This window comes from Amblyomma mixtum, chromosome 2, assembly GCF_055824585.1.
Source record: "Amblyomma mixtum isolate Tamu chromosome 2, ASM5582458v1, whole genome shotgun sequence".
NCBI lineage: Eukaryota > Metazoa > Arthropoda > Arachnida > Ixodida > Ixodidae > Amblyomma > Amblyomma mixtum.
In genome coordinates, this window is record NC_143013.1 from 112,437,730 (window position 1) to 112,459,790 (window position 22,061).

At 43.6% G+C, this 22,061-nt stretch overlaps 1 protein-coding gene across 1 annotated transcript; it reads right to left on the bottom strand.

Moving 5' to 3' along the window:
* Positions 1 to 273: 273 nt before the first annotated feature.
* On the bottom strand, positions 274 to 14,508 carry LOC149360598 (uncharacterized). The gene is made up of 5 exons (XM_089569342.1): positions 14,354 to 14,508; positions 11,827 to 11,978; positions 9,585 to 9,652; positions 7,149 to 7,235; positions 274 to 392 (listed from the first exon to the last, which is right to left on the bottom strand). The coding sequence occupies exons 1-5, from the start codon at positions 14,450 to 14,452 to the stop codon at positions 274 to 276; spliced, it is 525 nt and encodes a 174-aa protein (XP_089425468.1). The 5' UTR covers positions 14,453 to 14,508.
* Positions 14,509 to 22,061: the final 7,553 nt, after the last annotated feature.

A 22,061-nucleotide genomic window follows, 5' to 3' on the forward strand; every position in this document is an offset into this window, starting at 1 on the left:
TATACCAAGGCGCAGCAGCGGTAAGCTTGATCGCTGAGAACCGAATCAGGTGAGGGTGCCAGCTTATCTTAGATGCCCAAGAGAAAATTATACATGAACAGGCCACTAAATAGCGATAACATAGATTTCGTCCTGGCGGTTACACGAAAACGTGTTTATTAACAGTAAATCTGTCGGCACAATTACGGAATCAGCTTTTGTTTATTAGTGAGAACAAAGAATTCCTCATTTTACTTCTAGGTGCCCTGAAGGCGAGAGAGCCCTGCGGTTATTTCATTTGCAGGCATCATCTTCGTACAGCACCACGCCACCGCCACACTTCTCTTCCATCGCCGTGATGCATCCTTCATGAACAGCAGGCACTGTTTTAGGGGTGACCCATTGAAGGCATACTGAAAAAAAAAGAAATCAGAACTACGTCAGTCTCATATCTCTTAAATGGGTCCTTGTGCGTTTATTTTCACAGCACTAAGTTCGATTTATTAGAATAATGGCGGAAACGTGGAGGTTAACGAAAATCGTGAAAATGAGTTCAGGACTGCAGCGAACCATGGAAAAGAAATGATAGGTGCTAGAGTAAGAGATAGGATAAGAGCAGGTTTGATCAGAGAGCAAACGCAAGTGTATGATAACGTAGTTCAAATGAAGAGAGGAAATGAGCATGCGCACTTCATGCAATGCGAAGACACTATATACCATGGTCTTTAAGAGTGAAGCGATAGCTTCCAAGAGAAGGCAAGCATAACTGGGTGCAGCAGAAATTCAGGCGGACGGATAACATTCTAATCTTCGCTAAGACGAGGTGGCCCCCGCTGTCGCAAGACAGGTAATTATAGTAATCTGGGAGACGGTTTTTTCCCTGTGTGAATAGTGTTTTGGCTGACGGTGATAATAATGCAGAACTCTCTGTCCTAGTCTACGCCGATGTCCCAGAATAAGTACTTTCAATATTCTACGTGAAAGCACCAAAAGTAAAGCAGTATTCACCGAAACTTACCGATGTGGTCGGCAGAGTGACAAGCTTCTTTCTTTTCGACTGTGCTGCGCGTTTTACAGCTTTCATTCAAAACTGTATTGAACAGTTTGTTTTTCCTTAAAACCCGTATTTTGATAATTAATCTATGCTAATTAAAAGCTTTCTCACTCTCTCTCTCTCTTGCATAGTAAGAGACGTGTGCAGTTGGGGGGACGCGAAATTTAGTTTCCTGCCAAAAATGGGGCGAAAAAAAATATTCTACCTCTGCCTGAAATTTTATTTCTGCCTTTAAGGAGATTTGGAGAAATATTCATTGAGTAGCATCTCCAGCGTCTCTAAAAAAAGTTGTTTACACATAATTCTACTTGGAACCATCAGAAAAGCGGTGACTGTTTTTCAGTGCAAAATAGTTAACTGTTTTTCCTCTTTCATGGATGGCTGTAAATACAATAATCCTCTTTGCTGCTGCATTGTGAAAGCTAATTCAGAACGACTATCTCGGCGAGTTTTTTAGGTGCACTAAATAAAGGCTGAGGGCACGTTCGGATTTAGGCTAATGCTCACAGTAAGAAGACAAAGGACGGCAGTTCGCCGTGTGATTGCTAGAGAAATTTTTCTAAAATGCAACTACCCGACACACGTCTTCACAAATTTCAAGTTATGAGCCTGTGCTAAAGCAACAACACGTGGTTTGCTAATAATGCACTCGATGTTTTATTTAATGCTTCGCGTTTGCAACCCTCGAAAGCCAATTCGAAAAATGAGTGGCTTCGTTTAGGGCAGTCATGCGCCGATAAGAGGCTCTCTCTTTTTATTGCGTAAGTTTTGAGGTAAAGCGACACACCGGTCCTCAAAATTAAACTAAGTAGAAGGCTACACCATCAAAAAGAGATAATTTCTTTGCGTAATTGTGGACAAGTCACGGAATTCTGTAATATTGAAATCACAATTAGGCTTCGTATAGCTCTCTTTATGATGCATGAAATGAAGGCTCTGATACGAAACTTCATTGCTAACGCAGCCTTTCACTGACATTGGACAGTACCTCTGCAGCGGATAAATTGGTCTTTCCACGTACGTACCAGTTGTTCCGCACGGGCACCTTTTTCACACCACGTTTAAAATAACCGTGGGTAGGGGCATCGACCTTGAGATAAACAGACTTGACAATTTCGTGTTTGCCGGCGTTAAATGCCCTTCACCCCGAGTATCGGCGTGTTAACGGCAATGGCGGCTTTGTGATGACGATTAATGCACTCTGCCACACGAAGTGGTTGTGGCAAGAGTTGATCACCTAAAGCAAGATGACAGCCCATTGTGTGAAACAAGGCTATTCGAAATACTTTTACAGGCGATGTAGGCGTGGTAGGCAAAGAGGGCTCTAATGGTAGTCATAGTCCTAGTGTTGAAGCAATTAGCAAGGTGAACTCAAATTGATCAGGGAATATCTTATCTTTAAAGCACTAATTAGGTTACCATGAGTAGGGTACAATATTATACAATATTCCAGTTTAGAGCGAATAAGTGTTCTATACAGCAACAGCTTAAAATAAATGCTGCGCCGGTAGCGTCTGCTATAAATTTTCTACGATGTTTACTTTTGTTGATGTAATAGAAAGAGTTGTGCACGATTAGCAAAACATTGCTTCAAACCATTGAAGGCACTTCAAGACCGAACTCATTTGTATTTTCGGAATCTATTATTCTATATATTTAGATAAACTGGTTTGAACAATGAACTCTGCCTTCTACCGGTGCACCCATAATGGTGAATTTTGTTACTTAGTCTCGACAAAGCAGCAAGTGCAGCTTGCGAAAACATTGAGACAAATTCTTGGCTTTTGACAATACTAAACCTACTAATGATGTATTCATACTTACCGAAATTAATATGCCTTCTACACTTCTCCCCTCTCTTTCGTTACCTATTATTCTGGTTTCGTTTTCACACGTTCAACTCTTATAGGCGAAGTTGTTTTTGTTCACAGCAAATGGAATGCCTACCCTTTACAAAAAAATGATTTGCTGAGTGTGCTGCATTGCTGCTATCATTCTCAAGTACGGACGTTACTCTTCGAATAATTTCGAGGCCTCCTTCCCAAAATTTGAAAGCATTTCTTTCAAAGCTCGACTGTATTTTTGGCTCCGAACTGCGAAATCATGCTATATGCCACACTGGAAACCTCGACATTGACATCTGGTCCATGGCTCGTTCATTTGCTTGCCAATATCTGAATACCTTGGCTAAACATGCTATTGAACCTACGATAAAGGACTACTAAAGAGGAGAATACCTGGGAAAACATTTCAGTAACTTCCTGTATTGATCGCATTAATATAAGAGCTCCGTTTGCCCAGTCCCTCTCTTCGCCAGTTGCAGACTTTCAGATCCCTGCCTTGTAAGTTGTGATATCCTTCTTCACACAAATCACACCATAACCAGGAGTGAATTCCATACACGGACACTGCCACGTTCGATAACTTCACAACGGACTTTAACTGGGTCTCTCTCCTCGAGGAAGCTAATTTGTTTAATGTGTATGGAAGGTTTGTGCAGGTTATCAGTTTCGTAACTCTATCATCAGTAGAGGTCAAAGTGATAAAAAAATGCAACCGTTATCTTCCTTGGTTAACACGTAACATTCTGAATGTCATAACAAAAAAGACGCCATTCGGACACGTTCCAAGCGTAGGCTCAATAACATACGTCTCAAAGATTATTTTGACGTTGCTTAGAAATAAAGTTACTGCTATGATTCGAGCCAGTAAATGTAACTACTTCAATACGGCTTTTCAGAACAACAAACACTTTTCACCTAAAACTTGGTTAACTGTTAATTAATTTTTGGGAACAAATCTAAACAATTTATTTGCGTATCACTTACTAGATCCTTCAAAGACTTGCCCTCTGCGGCCTCTGAGTTTTTTTTTTCTCAGGTCTCCAGGAAGTTCCCTTATCCCACTGTGAGCTTCCGCGGGTTTTATATTGTACAGCCTCTTCAGCAATTTTCCCCTCTATTCCACCCCAGGGTCCTCACAGCTTAATCTTTGACTTCAATGCCAGAAAGCTGGACACAATTTAAAAGTTGCTACAGTTAAACCATTACAAAAAACTGGCTCGTTAAAGGTCAAATTTAAATCTTAGGCCTATTTCAATTTTACCTACGATTGCACAGATTCTCAAAAAGCACCTATTCCGAGTTATCTAGAGTTTTGTTCTGACGAATAATATCCTATCAGGCAGGCGCACAGTCAGGTTCCAATGAAGGTAAAGAAACAGATTTTTTTTATTAAGAAGTTTTGCTTATATCATTTAGTCATGTTTCGTGTGCTGTGCGATGTCAGTGCACGTTAAAGAACCTCAGGTGGTTCCGGAGCCCTTCACTACGGCGTCTCTCATAGCCTCAGTCGCTTTGGGACGTTAAACCCCAATAAACCAATAAACCAACCATTTACTCATGTTTCGGTAATAATGAAGTCGCGTGTGGTCTGTTTTAGAACGCCAGCAAAGCTTTTGACTGTGTTCGGCATCACCTGATGCTAAAAAATTTGTTGTCATGAAATTTGGGGTACTTTTTATGATTTGCTGAGTCTTTTTCTAATCGGGCTCAAGTTGTCAAGATAGGCGGGACTCAAAGAGTAGTCATTTTTGTCCGCAGGTGTTCGACGGGGCTTTGATTTATCGCCTTTGCTTTTCAATATATTTGTAAATGATTTATCAAGTGTTGTAGCAAAATGTTATCTTTTTCAATACGCCAATGACACGCTTTTGTTCTCAACAAATGCTTCGCTGTCCCTGGACATGGATGCTCTTAGAACGGTTGTGGTGCATGTTATGGACTTGTTTTTAAATAATTCTATTTCAGTTAATCAACAAAGAACTGAACTCCTCTCTTCGTAAAAGCCCCCAAAAAGATCTTCTCTTTGATGAACCTTTGTTTTTACATTTTTCACGTTGTGTGAATTGTTGTTGCATTTCTATTAATTTTTGAAACCGGGTTAAATACCTTGGTATATTTTCGACATAGATATGTCTTGGAATAGTCCTGTTATCTTAGTACGTAACAAGATTCATTGTTTGTCATGTGTACTGTACAGTCTTCGATATTTATTACCTTTTCAGGCCCGCAAGCACATTCCCTTCTTTATCCTATCCTCAGATATCGAGTCATTGTATTATATCACTGCTCAAATACTTGGAGAATGAAATTAAATGCCATACTCAGGAAGATTCTCCAATCCCTGGCATACAAATATGGATGTTTCACCTGACATCAATTTATCTTCGTTTTTCAGCTGCCCTCTTTGATGCCCTTTTGGAAAGTCAATATTTGGTGCCTTTCATTCCTGCCCGTTCTTTTAGACGTCACCATCGTTTTACGGTACCTCGCTGCTATACTCATTATGCCACTTCAATCGTAATTATTACATATCCAAAATTTTTAATTATCTGCCTGAGTCTGTCTTTCCTTTTCTTCGTTGTGCAAATTAAATCATTTCTTAAAAGCTCTCGTGTCGGTAACTTAAACTGTTTCTTTGTTCTTGTTTAATTTTGGTATTACGGTTATTTTTGTTTGCTTCTTTTGTACCGCCGGTTTTTCAATATATTCGTCATTCACTGACTGCCGGCTACTGCCCTACAAGCTTTTATGGCCTAGCCAGAGCTGCCTTTGATATTCAAACATATTTAAACAAGAAATAAAGCGACTGAGCTGGAAATTTCTGTAGTTTTTTTTTCTTTTTACTTACATTTATGTGCTGTTGAGGCATTAATTTAAGGGCTATTTTCTCCTTTTTGTAGAGCCACATTAATTGGATGAACCACACATGTCCGATAAAATTCCCAAAAGCTGGCCATTGTATTCATTGCGTGTACCTTATTCCCATTGGATTCCATTGATCCTCAATGCCTTCCCTCTTTATCCATCTGACTTCGATGTTTCATTCCTAGGAGGCAAGCCTTACCTCGGATGGAACGCCAATATAATGCCTCAAAGGATGCAGCCTGAGTTGTGCAGGCCTGGGAAGTATAGCATATGGCACTTTTAGCGCGCGAATTACCGTTATCAGATTCCCACGCACTGCTCCGAGAACGTGTTTTCGGCGCCGAAAAAACTTGCAACGTTGTGCAAACTGGGAAAAACCAAACACCAACAAAGCGTGCGGATGCACTACTAGGCACCAGAAGCCCTACGTCACGTGCGATGAAGGTGTTGTGTATAAAATTTCCTTGTCATGCGGGAAACACTGTATCGGCCAGACGGGGAGATGTCTGAACGAGCGCCTAATGGAACACGCTCGCAACGTCAGAAACGGGCAAGGCGGATCGCTGGTTGACCACATTCTCACATGCAAGTCAAAAACATGTAAGCCTTTATTTGATAAAAGTGTCGTAATAGGAAAAAGCAGAGAAAGAGTAACGCGCGAAATCATTGAAGCTGAAAAGGTAAATAGGTCAGGATGCTCGTGTGTAAGTACACCTTCCATTCTCCTCTCAGATAAAGAGCTTGTTTTTCTGAGGAATTGATACTGTTCGCACATGTGATTACCGTTTTCTGGTGCATAAATGTGATGCTTCAGGAGAATAAAATTTGTTGGAAGTTAGCGCTCGTGGTGTTCGTCTCTCGTCTCTTGTGTCCACGTCGTTTGCTGCGCTACAGTGTATTGGAACATATGCAGGGAGGCGCTATTCTAGTATTGTCGTCGAAGGTGGGTAGGCATGATTCAACCAACAGATGTGCGAATTCTTCACGATCTGTATGTTTCAGTTGCATCCGCTGTGGTTTGGTTTGGTTTATGGGGTTTAACGTCCCGAAGCAACTCAGGCTATGAGAGACGCCGTACTGAAGGGCTCCGGAAATTTCTACCACCTGGGGTTCTTTAACGTGCACTGACATCGCACAGCACACGGGCCTCTAGAATTTCGCCTCCATCGAAATTCAGCCGCCGCGGCCGGGATCGAACCCGCGTCTTTCCGGTCATCTGCCGAGCGCCGCGTAACCACTGAGCCAACGCGGCGGGGCCCACATCCGCTGTGGTGAAATCCTTTATTGCAGACACAACGATGACAGCTTCTTGAGTTTCAAACATATCTGGATAGCAAAAATTCCTGCCTAGGTTTTAAGTCAAAGTGAACAGGAATCTCTTGTTTAATCACAGAACATTCACTCACCTTCTTGTGACCCCATATACATCTTGTTAATCAAGCAACTTTTGTAATCACTGTAAACTGCCCGTGCTGGTATAGGGTTAGAAGTATCTGAAATAAAAATAAAAAAGCATAAATGTCTATATTGGACATCATGACGGTAAGGAAACAAAAACACTATCGCATGTTCCCGACGCTTGCCTCTCTCTCTTGCCTCGGGTGATAATTGACGCAAAGATTCTACAGTTGTTCATTCATGGCCGCAAACCAAGCGGAAAACTCTGTCCGCCCTCTGAGTATTATTTCCCTCGAGACGCAGCGTGCGTTAAACAATGCAGTGTAAAAAAAATCTTTATTACATGCACGCACAGAAAACATAGGAGATTTCTGAGTGACTACTCTTAATGAGGTTTCGTAGCGAAAGCACAAGATAGCAAAAAAGAAATAACGCGGAAAATAAACAAAGAAATAAATGTTTTGACTGAACTGTACTTCCACTTCATAAATTGCATTCCCAGAATGGCAAATCAGACAGGAACTCTTGCATTGGCACGACTGACAATTGTCCAGTGCTGTTTCTCCGCCGGTCCTAAAAACCAGCAATGGTTGCTCATACATTATGACGACCGCAAAGGTGGCCTAGTCGTTTAATCATCAGCCTCGCATGTGGGAGGTGTGGGGTTCGATCCCCAGTGCTGCATGGTACCCACCGGTGATACAATGGGTGCAAGCTTCTCTCGGCCTGGTGCTCGGCTTATTCGGAGTGAAATACTTGGGAAGGGGGTCTTGAGTATAAGATTAAAAACCTTGTGCAACGGCGCTCTTTCGCAATAGATGCCCTTGCGCCATAAAAATGAATCATCATCATCATCAGGCCGAAGCTTTTTAAATAACAATAGTTATATTACCTACAGTGATCTGTGTTACTGCTCTAGATATTCTCAATTTGTATGAACTTTCAACTCTCCTTACTTTCTAAAAACTCTGTGCTCAAGCCCTTTTGATGCAATTTCGCAATGATGCAATTCCAGCCCACGGAACTGAACCTTGAAACTCGTTCACCAAACTGGGATCAAACCTTACCGAAGCACGGAAACCCAATAGCAGCACAAGTTGTTTGAACTCAGTTGAACGCGAGAACTTTAGGTATAGACGAGAATGCTAATATCATTCACGTTTTAAGTCCGGATTTTTATTAAGCTGAAGGACCACTTATTTCTTTTAAAAGGTCTTTACCCATCTGCATCGGCGAGGAGCTTGGACTTTACTTGTGCCTCGCTGCCGTCGTGGTTAATTAGTTGCGGATGACCCGCTACTTGAGCGAAGAGCTCATTGAGCTTGGCTCTCAAGCACTCAGTCGTTTTTCATTTGGCAATCAACTCTGACTTCATCACACATCAGCGTTACATCAGTTTTTTCACAGCAGCTTGTTGGATTCCCTTTATCTTTCATTCATCACAAAACCCTGTGCTCCATGATAAAAGCATTAAAAACGCAGCACGTAAAGCTGCTATGTATTTTAGTTTCAAAGTAACTGAAAAACAAACTCCTAAGGCTGAAACAAAAGCCTTTTTTTTCGGAGATGCCGGCAACCTCCCTCTAGCTTCATTTAGGCGTGATCTTTCGGGAAGAAGCGATGGCAGAGGGAGAAGAATATTTTCCTAGGAATAGCATCGATAGAAAAGCAGGTTTACAAATTAGGCCATGCTTGAAACAATGTACGGATGCTGCGAATTGTCCTTCTTTTCGTTATTCACTATTGTTATTTGTCTCTGCCGGAACTCAGCTGTTTAATATTGCGTTCCGCAAGCGGTGCTGGCCGAGTGGCTTTGGCGCTGCGCTGTTATTTGCAAGGATGCGGGATCTATGTCTAGCAGCAGCAGCTAAGTATATGCGATTGTAGAATGCTACAGTTTTCGTATACAGTGCCAGACTAATTCAGTGCAGCCCTCGGAGCGTTTTTTATACAGCCTATTTGATAGCCAAAGTGCAGCGTCTGAATTCTATACCCCACATACTCTATACAACGTTTTGCTCTTATCTAAGGACCGGAACAGCCACCTTCCGTACGCCAAACAAACTGTTACTTGAAAACTGCAGTGCTTCCATGTGGTTATACGGTGTTCCTCACCCATTCTGAAAGCTCTAGAATGTTTTTATCTGAAATATTGTGAGATATGAATAAATAGAACACAACCGACGAGTCAGACAAATCTGGATCAGATGATAGCTGTGCTTACGAGCGCCTCCGCTGTCGAGATTCCGCGCTACATTTGTTATCCTCTATTCGCTTCATATTTTATCCAGCTTTTGGTTCCTTCGTTCTCTGTTCGCCTACGACCGCTGCTGTACCGGCAACACCATTGCACAGCACTTTTTTCCCGACTCTGTGTTTGTTCTAAGTCACTAAGGATGCATGCAGACAATTAAGCAGTTACTAGAGCTCATAATGTCACTTACCCGAATTGACGAACGCCACACCTCTGTCAGAGTTTTTGCTGAGGACGTAGTCAACGGGAATTTCATACCTGGAAAAAGGGGATGAAGCAGTAGCAGGTTTCTGTTGTGTACAGAAATGAGCCATTAACTACGCTTGACCACTCACGTCGCGGGCTTTGTGCTATACAAGACGCACTTCAGTAATTCACTACACCTTACCACGCTCCTCCCAATAACACTTAAAGCCACTTCGATAGATTTCTATGCTTCTCAACCCACAGTTGCGCGCACTAAACTAAAGCCAGCTCGATTATGCCATGAGAAAAGCACTTCCTGAGCAGTGTGCTAGTAGTAAACTTCGAAAATCTTCGGTATTGAGTCATGTTTTTCACCCCTGTCATATCCTATTTGTATCATTAAGACGAATTTGGTACTGAATCTGGCAAAATTTTCATTGCGTTAGAAAACAAATTTTTCAGAAAGTTCATTGAATTACCTTTACTACATTTGTGAACAAATTCACAACCCACCTCCACTCTCTTCAAGTAACCGCTGAGAATCATTGTTACCTAATTATGTTTCTGGTTTTTGAGGTCTCACGTTACAAAGCGACTAAGGCTATGAGGGACGCCGTAGTGGAAGACACCGAAAAATCTGGACCTCCTGGGGTTCTTCAATGTAAACTGACATCGCACAGTACAAGGGTCACTTGCAATTTGCCTCCATCAAAATGTGACCGCCACGGCCGCGATCGAATTACCGTCTTTCGAATCAGCAGCCGAGCACCATAAGCTGCACCGCAGCGGCTGTTCATAATTAGGAGAAACGAAGATACAGAAAAGGAGATACAAAAAATGTGTAGCATTTAGTTCAATACTCTGGTATTTTTACGTGCCGCAGTCTGACTAACTATACTTTAACTTTAATGAGGCCAAAATTTCTTGTGTTTTAAAACACTTGCCTACATCTCTTAATTCTGCAATCTGTGTGCTGTGTTCTTATTTCAATGTGTGTTTGATGCTAGTGCCACGACAATTTCGTACGATTGCTTATATCTAATGAAGAATGGCCGGAAGATTTCTCCTAGAATCGGTTAGTTGTGACGGATTAACGGTGTTCGCAAATAATAAATTGAACATTTCTTCTTCTTACATTTCGTTTACAACATGCAACCATGGAAGCATCTCTACTTCCCTCAGATGAGTGTAAACTGCATTCTGCGCACTGCTGTGAATAAAACGGTAATATTTGATGTCATACTTTATACGAACCCCTAATTTCAACAGCAAGGTGTTTTCTCCAAGGAACACTACAGCTGAAAATATAGCAATGTTAACTGAAGCAACAACGGCACTTGAGAATACTCACGCTAATTTAGCTTTACAGATCACTAATTCGCACCAATATCATCTGGTGCGTTATATAAGTCGGTAAAATATTAAATATTTGTCCTGCGTGCACACGTAACCAAACCTAAGTCGTCAAAATACTCAACATCGCTCCGTGCCGGAAAATTGGTCTATACTTTGTGAACCAGAAATAATGAACAATTTTCAATTTAAATAATCGTTCCCTCGGAATAGCAACACATAGATATCACGACACTGAGTTGCCGGGTATCTCAGATGTACAGTTTCTGGCTTGTAGCTATTCCTACTGCTACCTGCAAGCTTTCCTGGTCAGCTGAGTTCATTGAGGAGCTACCCGTACAGCCGCTGCGGTCCGGGCCCCGCATTAGCTCGTTGTTTCGTTAACTAGAATGTCTTATTAAAGCTGCATTGCTTTCATCAGTAAATCGACGCCACTTTGGGAGATTTTCCTTACACATTGGACCAAACTTACAATACCCTTTAGTTTCTTGACGTTGTCCGTAAAAATTATCTTTTGAACACGAAGGATTTACAGCATCACACTGAAGCAGAAGTCTGCGACTAGAGGAGTTCCACCATTCACCAGCACGCGTTATCTGCGCCGAGTGTATTTGACATTAGCCCTTAGGGAACAGCAGCTAGTAGCAACATTGAGAGCGTATGTCACATGGGAGAATTAGCTGCGTCTTATCATATCTACTTACCCTTTTCTTCGCCGACGAAGTTATATAATTAGAATGAGAAATGTCTAATCGATGTTGCGTCATGGCAGTAGTGATTAGCTCTTTATTTCAGGCCATGCAATACTCACTCGCTCTTCATTTTAGACCATGAATACTGGTTCTCTCACCCAATTTTCTTCTCGAGAATACTGTTTGCAGAAGGGCACTCACTGTTTTTGACCATCCTTTCCTTTTACATGCCACGTGTAGGTTGCTGTGCCAGCAGAAGCGTCGAATGCTGTAACGTCAGCCGTCAAACACTCCAACATGGGTATGTCTATCGTCGCTGCTAGTAGCACTAGCTCAGGCAATGAAGCGATAGCCTGCATTAGAAAAGTAAATGGTTAAAGTGCGGAAGGAAATGGCTTTTCTGTAATCACGACCACTGGACAAAAAAATGGAACAAAAAGGCAAAAATTACGCTTGGCTACGGTGTGTTTGTGCAAGAAAACTAACTTCAGAAATTTTTCTTGCTAAGCTATGCGCGCCGAATGACCCAGAAGTGAAGGTAGGATAACAAGAAAGTTTCAGGTCTGCAGAAATTTAGAAAGTACTAACACCAAGGACAACAAACAAACCACACGTATAACCTGCGCAAAAAACAGATCACTTCAACTTATTAGTTTATCTAAAGGCTGGGCGCCAAAGTTAGAGTTCAAGTTTGGCATGCGGTCTTATTCATAATTTTAAGCACGCTGCGCGGTTGTTATGAAATCAGTAAATGGCTAACAATTAAGAAAATTCTAGTCGTGCAAACGAGACTACGGCGCCTGCAATACATTGTAAACTGTTTTTGTTTCACGTCTTGAAGCGGCACATGTATATCTTTGAGGGGCATTGTATTGGAGGTCTCCGGATTAATTTATCCTCGTGGGATTTTTATATGTGCGCTGACAGCACATAGCACATCGGCACTTTTAACGTTTCGCCTCCACCGAAACGCGGCCGCCGCTGTCGGGATTCAACCTGATTTCCTCTGTGTGCCTTAACCACTGTGCCACTGCGGTGGGGTAGCAATAAAATTAAGTGCATTCTTATTGAAGTGGAACTCTGTTTTATAAAAAAAAAGATTAAGCGCCTCATTTTCATGAGAACTTTTCCAAGTGCTTTTACGTTAGTGTGAGTACGCGCCTTCTAGAAAACGTACGTTTGCTTATATGGATTATAGAAGTTCCACATACTGAGTGTTTAACCTGGACTACCATATGTCAGAGTTCACTGGCGAATAAGTGCGGTTTTTCAAAGACAACTTAAGTCAGCAATACGAGTATCTGAACTCAAGGGGCTTGTTAAAATCAAACCCGGATGTTTATATTCGATCACGTCTGCGCATTAGACTACAAAGAGAAAAAGAAAAGTGGCAAGGAGCAATGTCTTTTGAAGTTATGGGAAGTTGTTTTTAGTATTTTTAACTCCTCACGTAATATTTCAAATCAGAACTATCCGAGAAGACGTTCCAAGTTCTAGTTTATTCTCGTATGGTCGGACCCCATGGGAAAGGTTTGGTTTAGATTGGTTTTGTGGAGTTTAAAATCCAAAGCGGCTCAGGATATAAGAACGCCGTACCAGAGGATTTGCACTGACGTCGCGCAATACACAGTCATCTAGCATTTCATCTCCGTCAAAGTGTAACCGCCGCAGTGAAGATCGAAACCGCGTCGTTCGGGTCAGCAGCCTAGTATCGTAACCACTGAGCCACGCGCAGGCTTCGTTGCAGTATAAGCTGACGATTCTTTTCATCTGCCTTTTATCTACCAGGAAGGGTCTGCCATTGTGAGTGCGTACGCTGATTTCGTTCTCTTGTGTACGTGGTAGGTGACATACACGTTCGAAAACTAGCGAATGCATGAACAGCCTTCGGATTTCCTATCACCTAATATCAGTTCCGTACAAATATATGAAGTTTGTGTAAAACTGACTGAGTAACTGTGAGTATTTGGTGGGATAAATTCCATTTTTCCTTGTTCTTGTAAGGGTTTGTACGGTAGTATGCCCAGAAACCAGGACAGTTCAGTGCACGTACCTAATAAAGTCATCATCATCAGCAGAAGCCTGACGACGCCCCTTACAGCACAAAGGCGCCACCAATATCAATCCAATTAACCCTATCCTGTGCTAGCCGCGCCCACTTTTCCCCCGTAAACTTCATTATCTCAGGTAAAAGCTTGGACGAGTTGGTGGTTGTTCATTCTAAAACAGCGCAAAAAAGACACGGCCAACAGGAAGAGACGTACAAACAGCGCATGTTTGTACGTCTCTTCCTCTTGTGCGTGTCTTTTTTGCGCTGTTTGAGAATGTTCATTATCTCGTTCTTCCACCTAACCTTCATTCGCTGCTACGGTGGTAAAGTGAATCGCGCTAAATGGTTTCGATTTCAAAGCACACCCCCCTGAAGTTGATCAGTCTATTCTTTAGCAACTTCAAATATGTGTGAGGAATTAGCGCTAGACGATCGGAAATACGAAGGCTTTGCAGGCATTCACTTGCTTCCAAAGGCATATGCCGCCTTACAGATACAACAGACAGCTATATCGGTGTGAGCTCTCAAAACGGCAGACCCTTTGTGGAAGATTAAAGGCAGATAAGAAAGTTGTCCCACACGCTGTCCTAAATTTTTGTAGCAGCATTACAATTCCATGAAATTAATTCCTGACCTCTCTGATGAATAACACTGATCTGTTATAGTAATATTCCTTACCTTCATGGCGTCCACTGGTTCGTCAATCTCGGCTTCATTTCCGCTGGATGACCGGAAAGTAAGGGCTGCCAAGAGCGAGACCAGGATGATCAAGTTCATCTCGTGTCCGGTCGTTGTTTTTCCAGGCACAGCCTTTTTTTATAGAGCCTTGCAGAGCGACGAACATACTGACCAGTAACGCGTGCCTATTGTCAGAAAAGCGGGATAAGAATGGAGTATTTTTTGTTGCAATTAGTTCTTTCGAGGCACGACCTTTTAGAAGCGGTATTTTATTTCTACGAGTTAAAAATACCAGTATAATGAAAAAAATTGCGCAGGAAAAAACGAGGACAAAGCAAGACGAGACAAAACCAGTATAAGTTATACCAGTATAACTTCACTTAAAGGGGCTTTGTACTGTAATGGGAACGCACGTGGCTGAAAATTGAACTACAAAGCCTTGCCGTGGCAGGCAATCAGTGTTAAAAATAAAGTACCCCTTGTGGCCGTCTGACAAGCGCATCGCTCTCGAACGAACATCAAGCCTAGACATGTGTCCTGGAGATGCTTGTCTGGATGAATGCTTGACGTGAAAGAGCACAAAATGTTAGAGAAGATAATTGCACATACATGTGAAATGTTATCTCTCTCTTTAAATCAAAATGCATGTCAGCAGAGGTTCCTCACAATCAGTGCGATTAATGCCGTAGTCGGTTGCCATCTGCTTCAATTGTTAAGGGCATAGAAATTCTTGTGCATTTTGTATTTCAATTTAGCACAAATGAGAGGGCCGGTTCATATCAACATCCGCAGTTGTTTTGTTTTTACGACTAAACTATTTATAGGGTTCCTTAATATAACTGAAGTTTATATGATGATTGAGACTCTACAAGACAGTGAGATCTCTGCCTATACTTTTTTAGCATCTTTAAGCACTGGGTGCTCTCTCAACTCATTCCATGCATCACTGACATTTTGTCGAAGTGCAGGCAATGCAACACACTGTGTACTGCAGGACACACGCCCTAAAATAGAAGTTTTTTTAAAATCGGAAGAGCAACAATGTCTGTGAGAAAGTGACGACAGTGAATTAAATATTCGCAGGTTTCCCATTATCCAAAGGTAAATGTGCGTACAGGGAGTAGTGTAGGTATAGCACCAGTAGACACCGCACCAAAGCCTACAGCCTTCAAATGGAAAGGAAATGGCAGTTTCCAAGTTAAGCGAAAACTAATTGAGCTGGAACAGCAGTGTGTACACGTAGTGCTGCATGTATAATAGAAATGTGAATAGAAGGCGACACAGAAAGGAGGCAGGTAAAGGTGTCCGCGAAATTTAACTGCTTTTAGCAGCAGATTTTCATTTTCATAGTACAGCATACATGATGCACGCAGAGAAGAAATAAAAATAATAGACAAATGCAAGAACTAAAAAGCAAAAACTTTTGTTTCCTACACATAGAAACGACTGAAATAGCAGCGTACGTTGGGTGAAGGAAAAATTCGCGCGCGGAAAACATGGACAGAAAAAAACGGAGAGAATTGAAGTTCAAAATTTGATCTCGGGTGTACATCTCTAAAAGAAGGGGCGCAGCTTTATGAACGCGATCATTGCGCATGATAAAAGATGCACGCGATTATCTGCTATCGGGCATAAAAGTCTCCAGTACGAGTCAGAGGCAGCTAAAGCGATTAGCTATTTTTAGCAGGTGGTTTGAGGTCGTTCTTATATAGGGTAAAGGTTGCCTTATGCGCTGCTATGGGTGGCGACTAAACAAAGTAGTAGCTCAAATTAGTAACAATTGTGTAGCTAGGTCACATATGGGTGTCTAGAAGTCTATTGTCCCCGGCAGAATATTTAGGGGTAACAAAGCAATGAAAAGAACTCTGCGTTCAGGGCACTAAACAAGTCGCTAAGCCGGCCAACTCAATGTCACTGAAGTAAAATTTTTGTATTCTCTTAAACGCAACGTTGTGGCTGTGCACGTCTGACACAGAGCGTGCATCAGAAAAGGTCAGTAACTGCCTCGAGTTTGCTGCTTAATAGTGCGCACTCCATGTGGCAACGAAAAATGAATTTCAGAGAGCAGACAAGAGAATTTCAGTCACATGTACCTAAATATACTACATGCTTTCACTCTCTATCTTTTATTCGCTGGGAAGTTTGAACTGCAGACCATTTCTGTACGGCACGTGGTAGATTATACAACGCTAATAAAGGACAGAAATTCCTCTTTGTTTGTCCTGTTTGGCCGACGGCATAAAATTGCTTCCATAAGGCCAGTATGCTTAGTACCTGCATTAGTGATTGCTGACCGAAAATTCCGTTTCATTCTTTCACACGGAGGTTATAACGCTGCCTTAATGACATGACTCTCCCCTTTTTTATAAAAAAGACTTGTAAAGTGGTGCTTGTGCGCATGGCTATTCCTTTTCTTAGATGTAGAGATTTCGTTCGTGCCTGGCTGAATGTGAACAAGATACCATTCGAAGGCTTTCGTAAATAAGACTGTTCATGTAAAATCGTTTGTTGCGTAGTGTTTTCCACAGAAGACACACTTTACACATCTGCAGCGCTTCCACCCACTATAGGACACTGTAAACTGTACCGTTCGGTTCGATGGGAAAACGTTGTAACCATTTTGCAAGTTGTTTTATTGTTCAGTTTTCACCATAATATTCACAGAGAGAGAGAGAGAGAGAAACAACTTTATTGCCATAGATTGGAGGGATTTAGGGCAGGTGGGCTTGGTGTGGCCCCCAGGTGGGGGCGACTTCCTGGGCCCACGAAATGAGTGCCAGTTGGATGCTCTTGTCTGGCCTTTTGAGAAGTTAGTTCCATCCTTCTTCGGAGTGAGCTGGCAGTAAGGTTCGAGGGTGCGGATTTCCCGCGCAACCCCAGAGGATGTGTGCCTGGGTGGCGATTTCTCCCTGGTAATTTTGGCAGACGGGGTCATACTCCCCGTATGTGATGAGTGAAAGTCTAGAATGGCTAAGGATTGAGTGCGTCTGCAACCTGCGGAGCAAGCTGGCTTGCTCTCGATTCAAGTCGGGGTGTGGAGGCGGGAACTCGCGTCTCATCTCTCTGTAGAGGTTGGTAATTTCGGCAAAGGTCTGGGGAACCTCGGCAAGAGCGTCTGGGTCCGTGGGGCCGGCCGCCCGGTTGGTTAGTCCTCGGGCTAGTCGGTCGACCCCTTCGTTTCCAGAGTTTCCCGCGTGGGCGGGTACCCAGACCAGGTTGATCTTATGGTCGAGAGTGCAGCCGCGAAGGATGCGTGCAGCGGGGTGGCAGATAAACCTGCCGAGTAATTTTGTATCGCTCTTTTGGAGTCGCTTAGGACTGTGCGCGTACGTGGGTCAGCGATGGCCAGCGCGATGGCGGTTTCTTCTGCCGCTGTCGGAGAGTGAGCTACTACTGTGGCGGCGGTGACGAGAGTAGATTGTGGCGTGGTTGCACAAGCCACGTATATGTTTGCACTTTGCCGTGCAGCATCTACGTATATTGCGTGTTCGTCGGCAAGGTATGTGGCATCTAGTGCTTGGGCTTTCAGCTGACGGCGCGTATCATGGCGGCCAGGTAGCATGTTTTTGGGGATTGGTTTTATAACTAGGCGGCTATAGATCCCTATCGGAATGGGCGTCGTGGGGTGGACGTCGCCTATGGGGTTGATGTTGAGACGGTCAAGTATGAGCCGCCCGTGTTTAGTGGGGGAGAGGCGGTGGATTTGGGCGGTCTTGTGTGCCTCTATGAGTTCTGTGAGCGTGTTGTAGATGCCGAGTTGAGGGAGGTGCTGTGTGCTGGCGTACTGAGGTAGCCCCAGTGCCGCTTTGTACGCTGAACGTATAATGCTGTTCACAGCTTCCTCGTCCTTCCGGCGGAGGTGATAGTAGGGGTAGGAGTAGACTATCCTGCTAATGAGGAAAGCTTGCGTGAGCCGACAGAGGTCATCCTCCTTCATACCTCTGCGGCGGGTGCTGATGCGGCGGATAAGGCCGTTGATGTGATTGGCTGTGGTGCGGAGGCGCTGAATGGCCTCCGAGTTTTGCGTGTTGTTCTATATTAACATACCCAGAACGCGGATGGTGCGTACCGGAGGTATGGGATGTGTGTCGACTTCAAGCACAACAGGTTCTAGCGGTTCGGGGACTGGCAAGCGAACTCGTCTGTCCCTGATGACTAGTAATTCTGACTTCGTGGAGGAGCATGTGAGCTCGTTCGCCTGTACAAAGGAGTGTACTTTATCGATCGCTGTTTGGAGGGAGTTTTGGATTTCCCCGTCAGAGCCAGAGTTGGTCCACATGGTAATGTCGTCGGCATATATTGAGTGTTTAATGTGAGGTATCTCTTCCAGGAGCGGAGGGAGGCCTCTCATTGTAGAGTTGAAAAGGAACGGAGATAGGACTGCTCCTTGTGGTGTTCCTCGGGTGCCTAGTGTGATCTTCTCGCTGTGGAGGTCTGCAATGTGAAGTTCTGCTGTACGGTTATGAAGAAAGTCGGCGATGTAGTTGTAAGTGCGAGTGCCTACATTCATCTGTGAGAGGTTTGCCAGGATGTAAGCATGTGACACGTTGTCGAAAGCCTGGCTGACGTCTAGGCTTAGGATAGTTCGTGTAGCTCGGATGGGTCTCGGATCGAGGATGTCGTGTTGGATTTGCCACATAATGTCTTGAGTGGAGAGGCCGGTCCTGAAGCCGATCATAGTGGGGGGAAAAAGGTCATTTTGGTCCACGTGAGTGTGGAGTCTATTGAGTATGACGTGTTCCATGACCTTTCCCAGGCAGGACGTGAGCGAGATGGGCCTAAGGTTGCCCAGCTCGAGTCGTTTGCCTGGCTTAGGTATGAAAATCACTTTGGCATGTTTCCAAGTGTCTGCAAGGCGACCCTCATGCCAGTGTTGGTTGAAGAGGTCCGTGAGTGCCTCGATGGACTGATCTTCGAGGTTACGAAGCATCTTGTTGGTTATGTGGTCGTCGCCAGCGGCTGCGGTGGTTTTAATCTGGTTGAGGGCGGCGCGGACTTCTCCTGCCGCGATGTCGGCGTCCATGTTGGTGTTCTGAGCACCCGTGTACCCTGAAGGGATGGGAATTTCAGTGGAAGTATTGATGTATTTGTATTTCAGGGCAGCGAGGAGCTCCTCATTTGTGCTCTGAAAAGCGTGTATGACACGGGTGAGGTTCTTGTGAGATGTGGATTTGGTGTGAGTTGGGTCCAGTAGATGTCTGAGCAAGAACCACGAGTTTTCGCATCCTAACTGGCCGTTCAGACGGTCGCAGGTTTGATGCCATTGCTCCTGACTCAGTTTGATGGAGTAAGCTTCGATCCTTCGCTCGAGGCGAACGAGACGGAGCTTGAGGGATCGATTGTGTTTTTGGCGCAGCCAGCGAGCGCTAAGACTGCGCTGGGCCTCCCACATGTGTATGAGTTTGGCGTCGGGAGAGGGGCCATCCTCGTCCTGGGTAGTCGTGGAGGTGGCATTGGCGGTGTCTTCGAGCAGCGATTTTGTCCATGTGTTCAGGTCGTCTATGGGGGCCGAAGTGCGTTTGGCGCGCACGTATCGGAAGGCGTCCCAGTTAGTGTGCCTGATTGTTCGGTTGGGGGCTTTGCTGTGTGTAGCCGTGAAGGTTGTGCTGAGAACATAGTGGTCGCTACCTATGTTCATGCCGAGGTTTTCCCAGCATGCGTCTGGAATGTTGCGGGCGAAAGTGAGATCGGGGCAGCTGTCCTGTGTGACAGTGTTTCTAATGTGAGTAGGCCTGTCGGGGTCTAGGAGTAGTGTCAGGCCCAGTGTTTGGGCTGTCTCCCACACTTTGGCTCCCTTACGACCGCATGCTTTGCAGGGGTAGCCCCGCAAATTCGCGCGCGGAAAACGAAAAATTCGCGCGCGGAAAACAAAGACAGAAAAACATGGAGAGAACTGAAGCTCAAAATTTGATCTTGGGTGTACATATCTAAAAGAAGGGGTGCAACTTTATGAACGCGATCATTGGGCATGATAAAAGATGCACGCGATTATCTGCTATCGGGCATAAAAGTCTCCAGTACGAGTCAGCGGCAGCTAAAGCAATTAGCCATTATTAGCAGGTGGTTTGAGGTCTTTCTTATATAGGGTAAAGTTTGCCTTATGCGCTGTTATAGGCGGCGACTAAATAAAGTAGTAGTTCAAATTAGTAACAATTGTGTAGCTAGGTCACATATGGATGTCTAGAAGTCTATTGGCCCCGGCAGAATATTTAGGGGTAACAAAGCAATGAAAAGAACTCTGCGTTCAGGGCACTAAACAAGTCGCTAAGCCGGCCAACTCAATGTCACTGAAGTAAAATTTTTGTATTCTCTTAAACGCAACGTTGTGGCTGTGCACGTCTGACACAGAGCGTGCATCAGAAAAGGTCAGTAACTGCCTCGAGTTTGCTGCTTAATAGTGCGCACTCCATGTGGCAACGAACAATAAATTTCAGAGAGCAGACAAGAGAATTTCAGTAACATGTACCTAAATATACTCCATGCTTTCACTCTCTATCTTTTATTCGCTGGGCAGTTTGAACTGCAGACCTTTTCTGTACGGCACGTGGTAGATTATACAACGCTAATAAAGGACAGAAATTCCTCTTTGTTTGTCCTATTTGGCCGACGGCATAAAATTGCTTCCATCAGACCAGTATGCTTAGTACCTGCATTAATGATTGCTGACCGAAAATTCCGTTTCATTCTTTCACACCCCTTATAAAAATTTCTATAGACAGTCCATAGACTGTCTATAGACTTTAGTCTATGAAGTCTATAGACTGTCTATAGACAAATCCTTTAGACTGGTCTATAGACAGTCTATAGATTTATGGCCATACACTTTTAGTAGACTTTTGTCTATAGACAATCTATAGACAAATGTCTACTGAAAGTCTATAGGTCCATAGGAAGTCTATAGACACAGGTCTATAGACAGTCTATAGACGATCTATAGACTTATGGTCATACATTTCCTATAGAGATGTCTATAGACCGTCTATAGACACTTGTCTATAGACGGACTATAGACGACCTATAGACTTACGGGCATAGACTTCCTGTAGATTACTGTCTATAGACAGTCTACAGACAAAAGTCTACTGGTCCAGTAGACAGATGTCTATAGACTGTCTATAGACATTCCATAGGTGTGTGGCCTGGCAGTGCTATAGACCTTTGTCTATAGACAGTCTATAGACCTCTGTCTACTAAACTATTAGTAGACCATTATCTATAGACTGCCTATAGACTGTCCACAATCATTGAAAAAGGTCACCAGACAGAGTTCCCACATGAAACAATCAATATACTTACAAATTTAGTTTATTTCCAAACTATCCAGGCTGGGAATATGCAATACATGCACCATAAGAATGCACCACAGTAACATAAAAGTTGAAAGTAACAGTCCGGCTAGTTTCCTCAGAAGCATTCTTGTGGCCTGTTGTCTGCAGTAAATCATCCGGACATGTTCACCTGTACAGCACAAAGGAAAAAAATAATATAAGAGGAACTGAAAAAAAAATTCCCATTCCATCTCTACACATGTGCTTTACAATGCAAGGCATATCCTGGCTATGCCATTCTAGAAAGGCAATCTTGATCTCTTGGTTTGGTTTTATGGGGTTCAAAGACCCAAGGCGACACAGGCTACGAGACGCTGAAGTGAAAGGCTGGGGAATAATTTCGGTCACCTGTGCAGAGTACACAGGCCTTTAGCATTTTG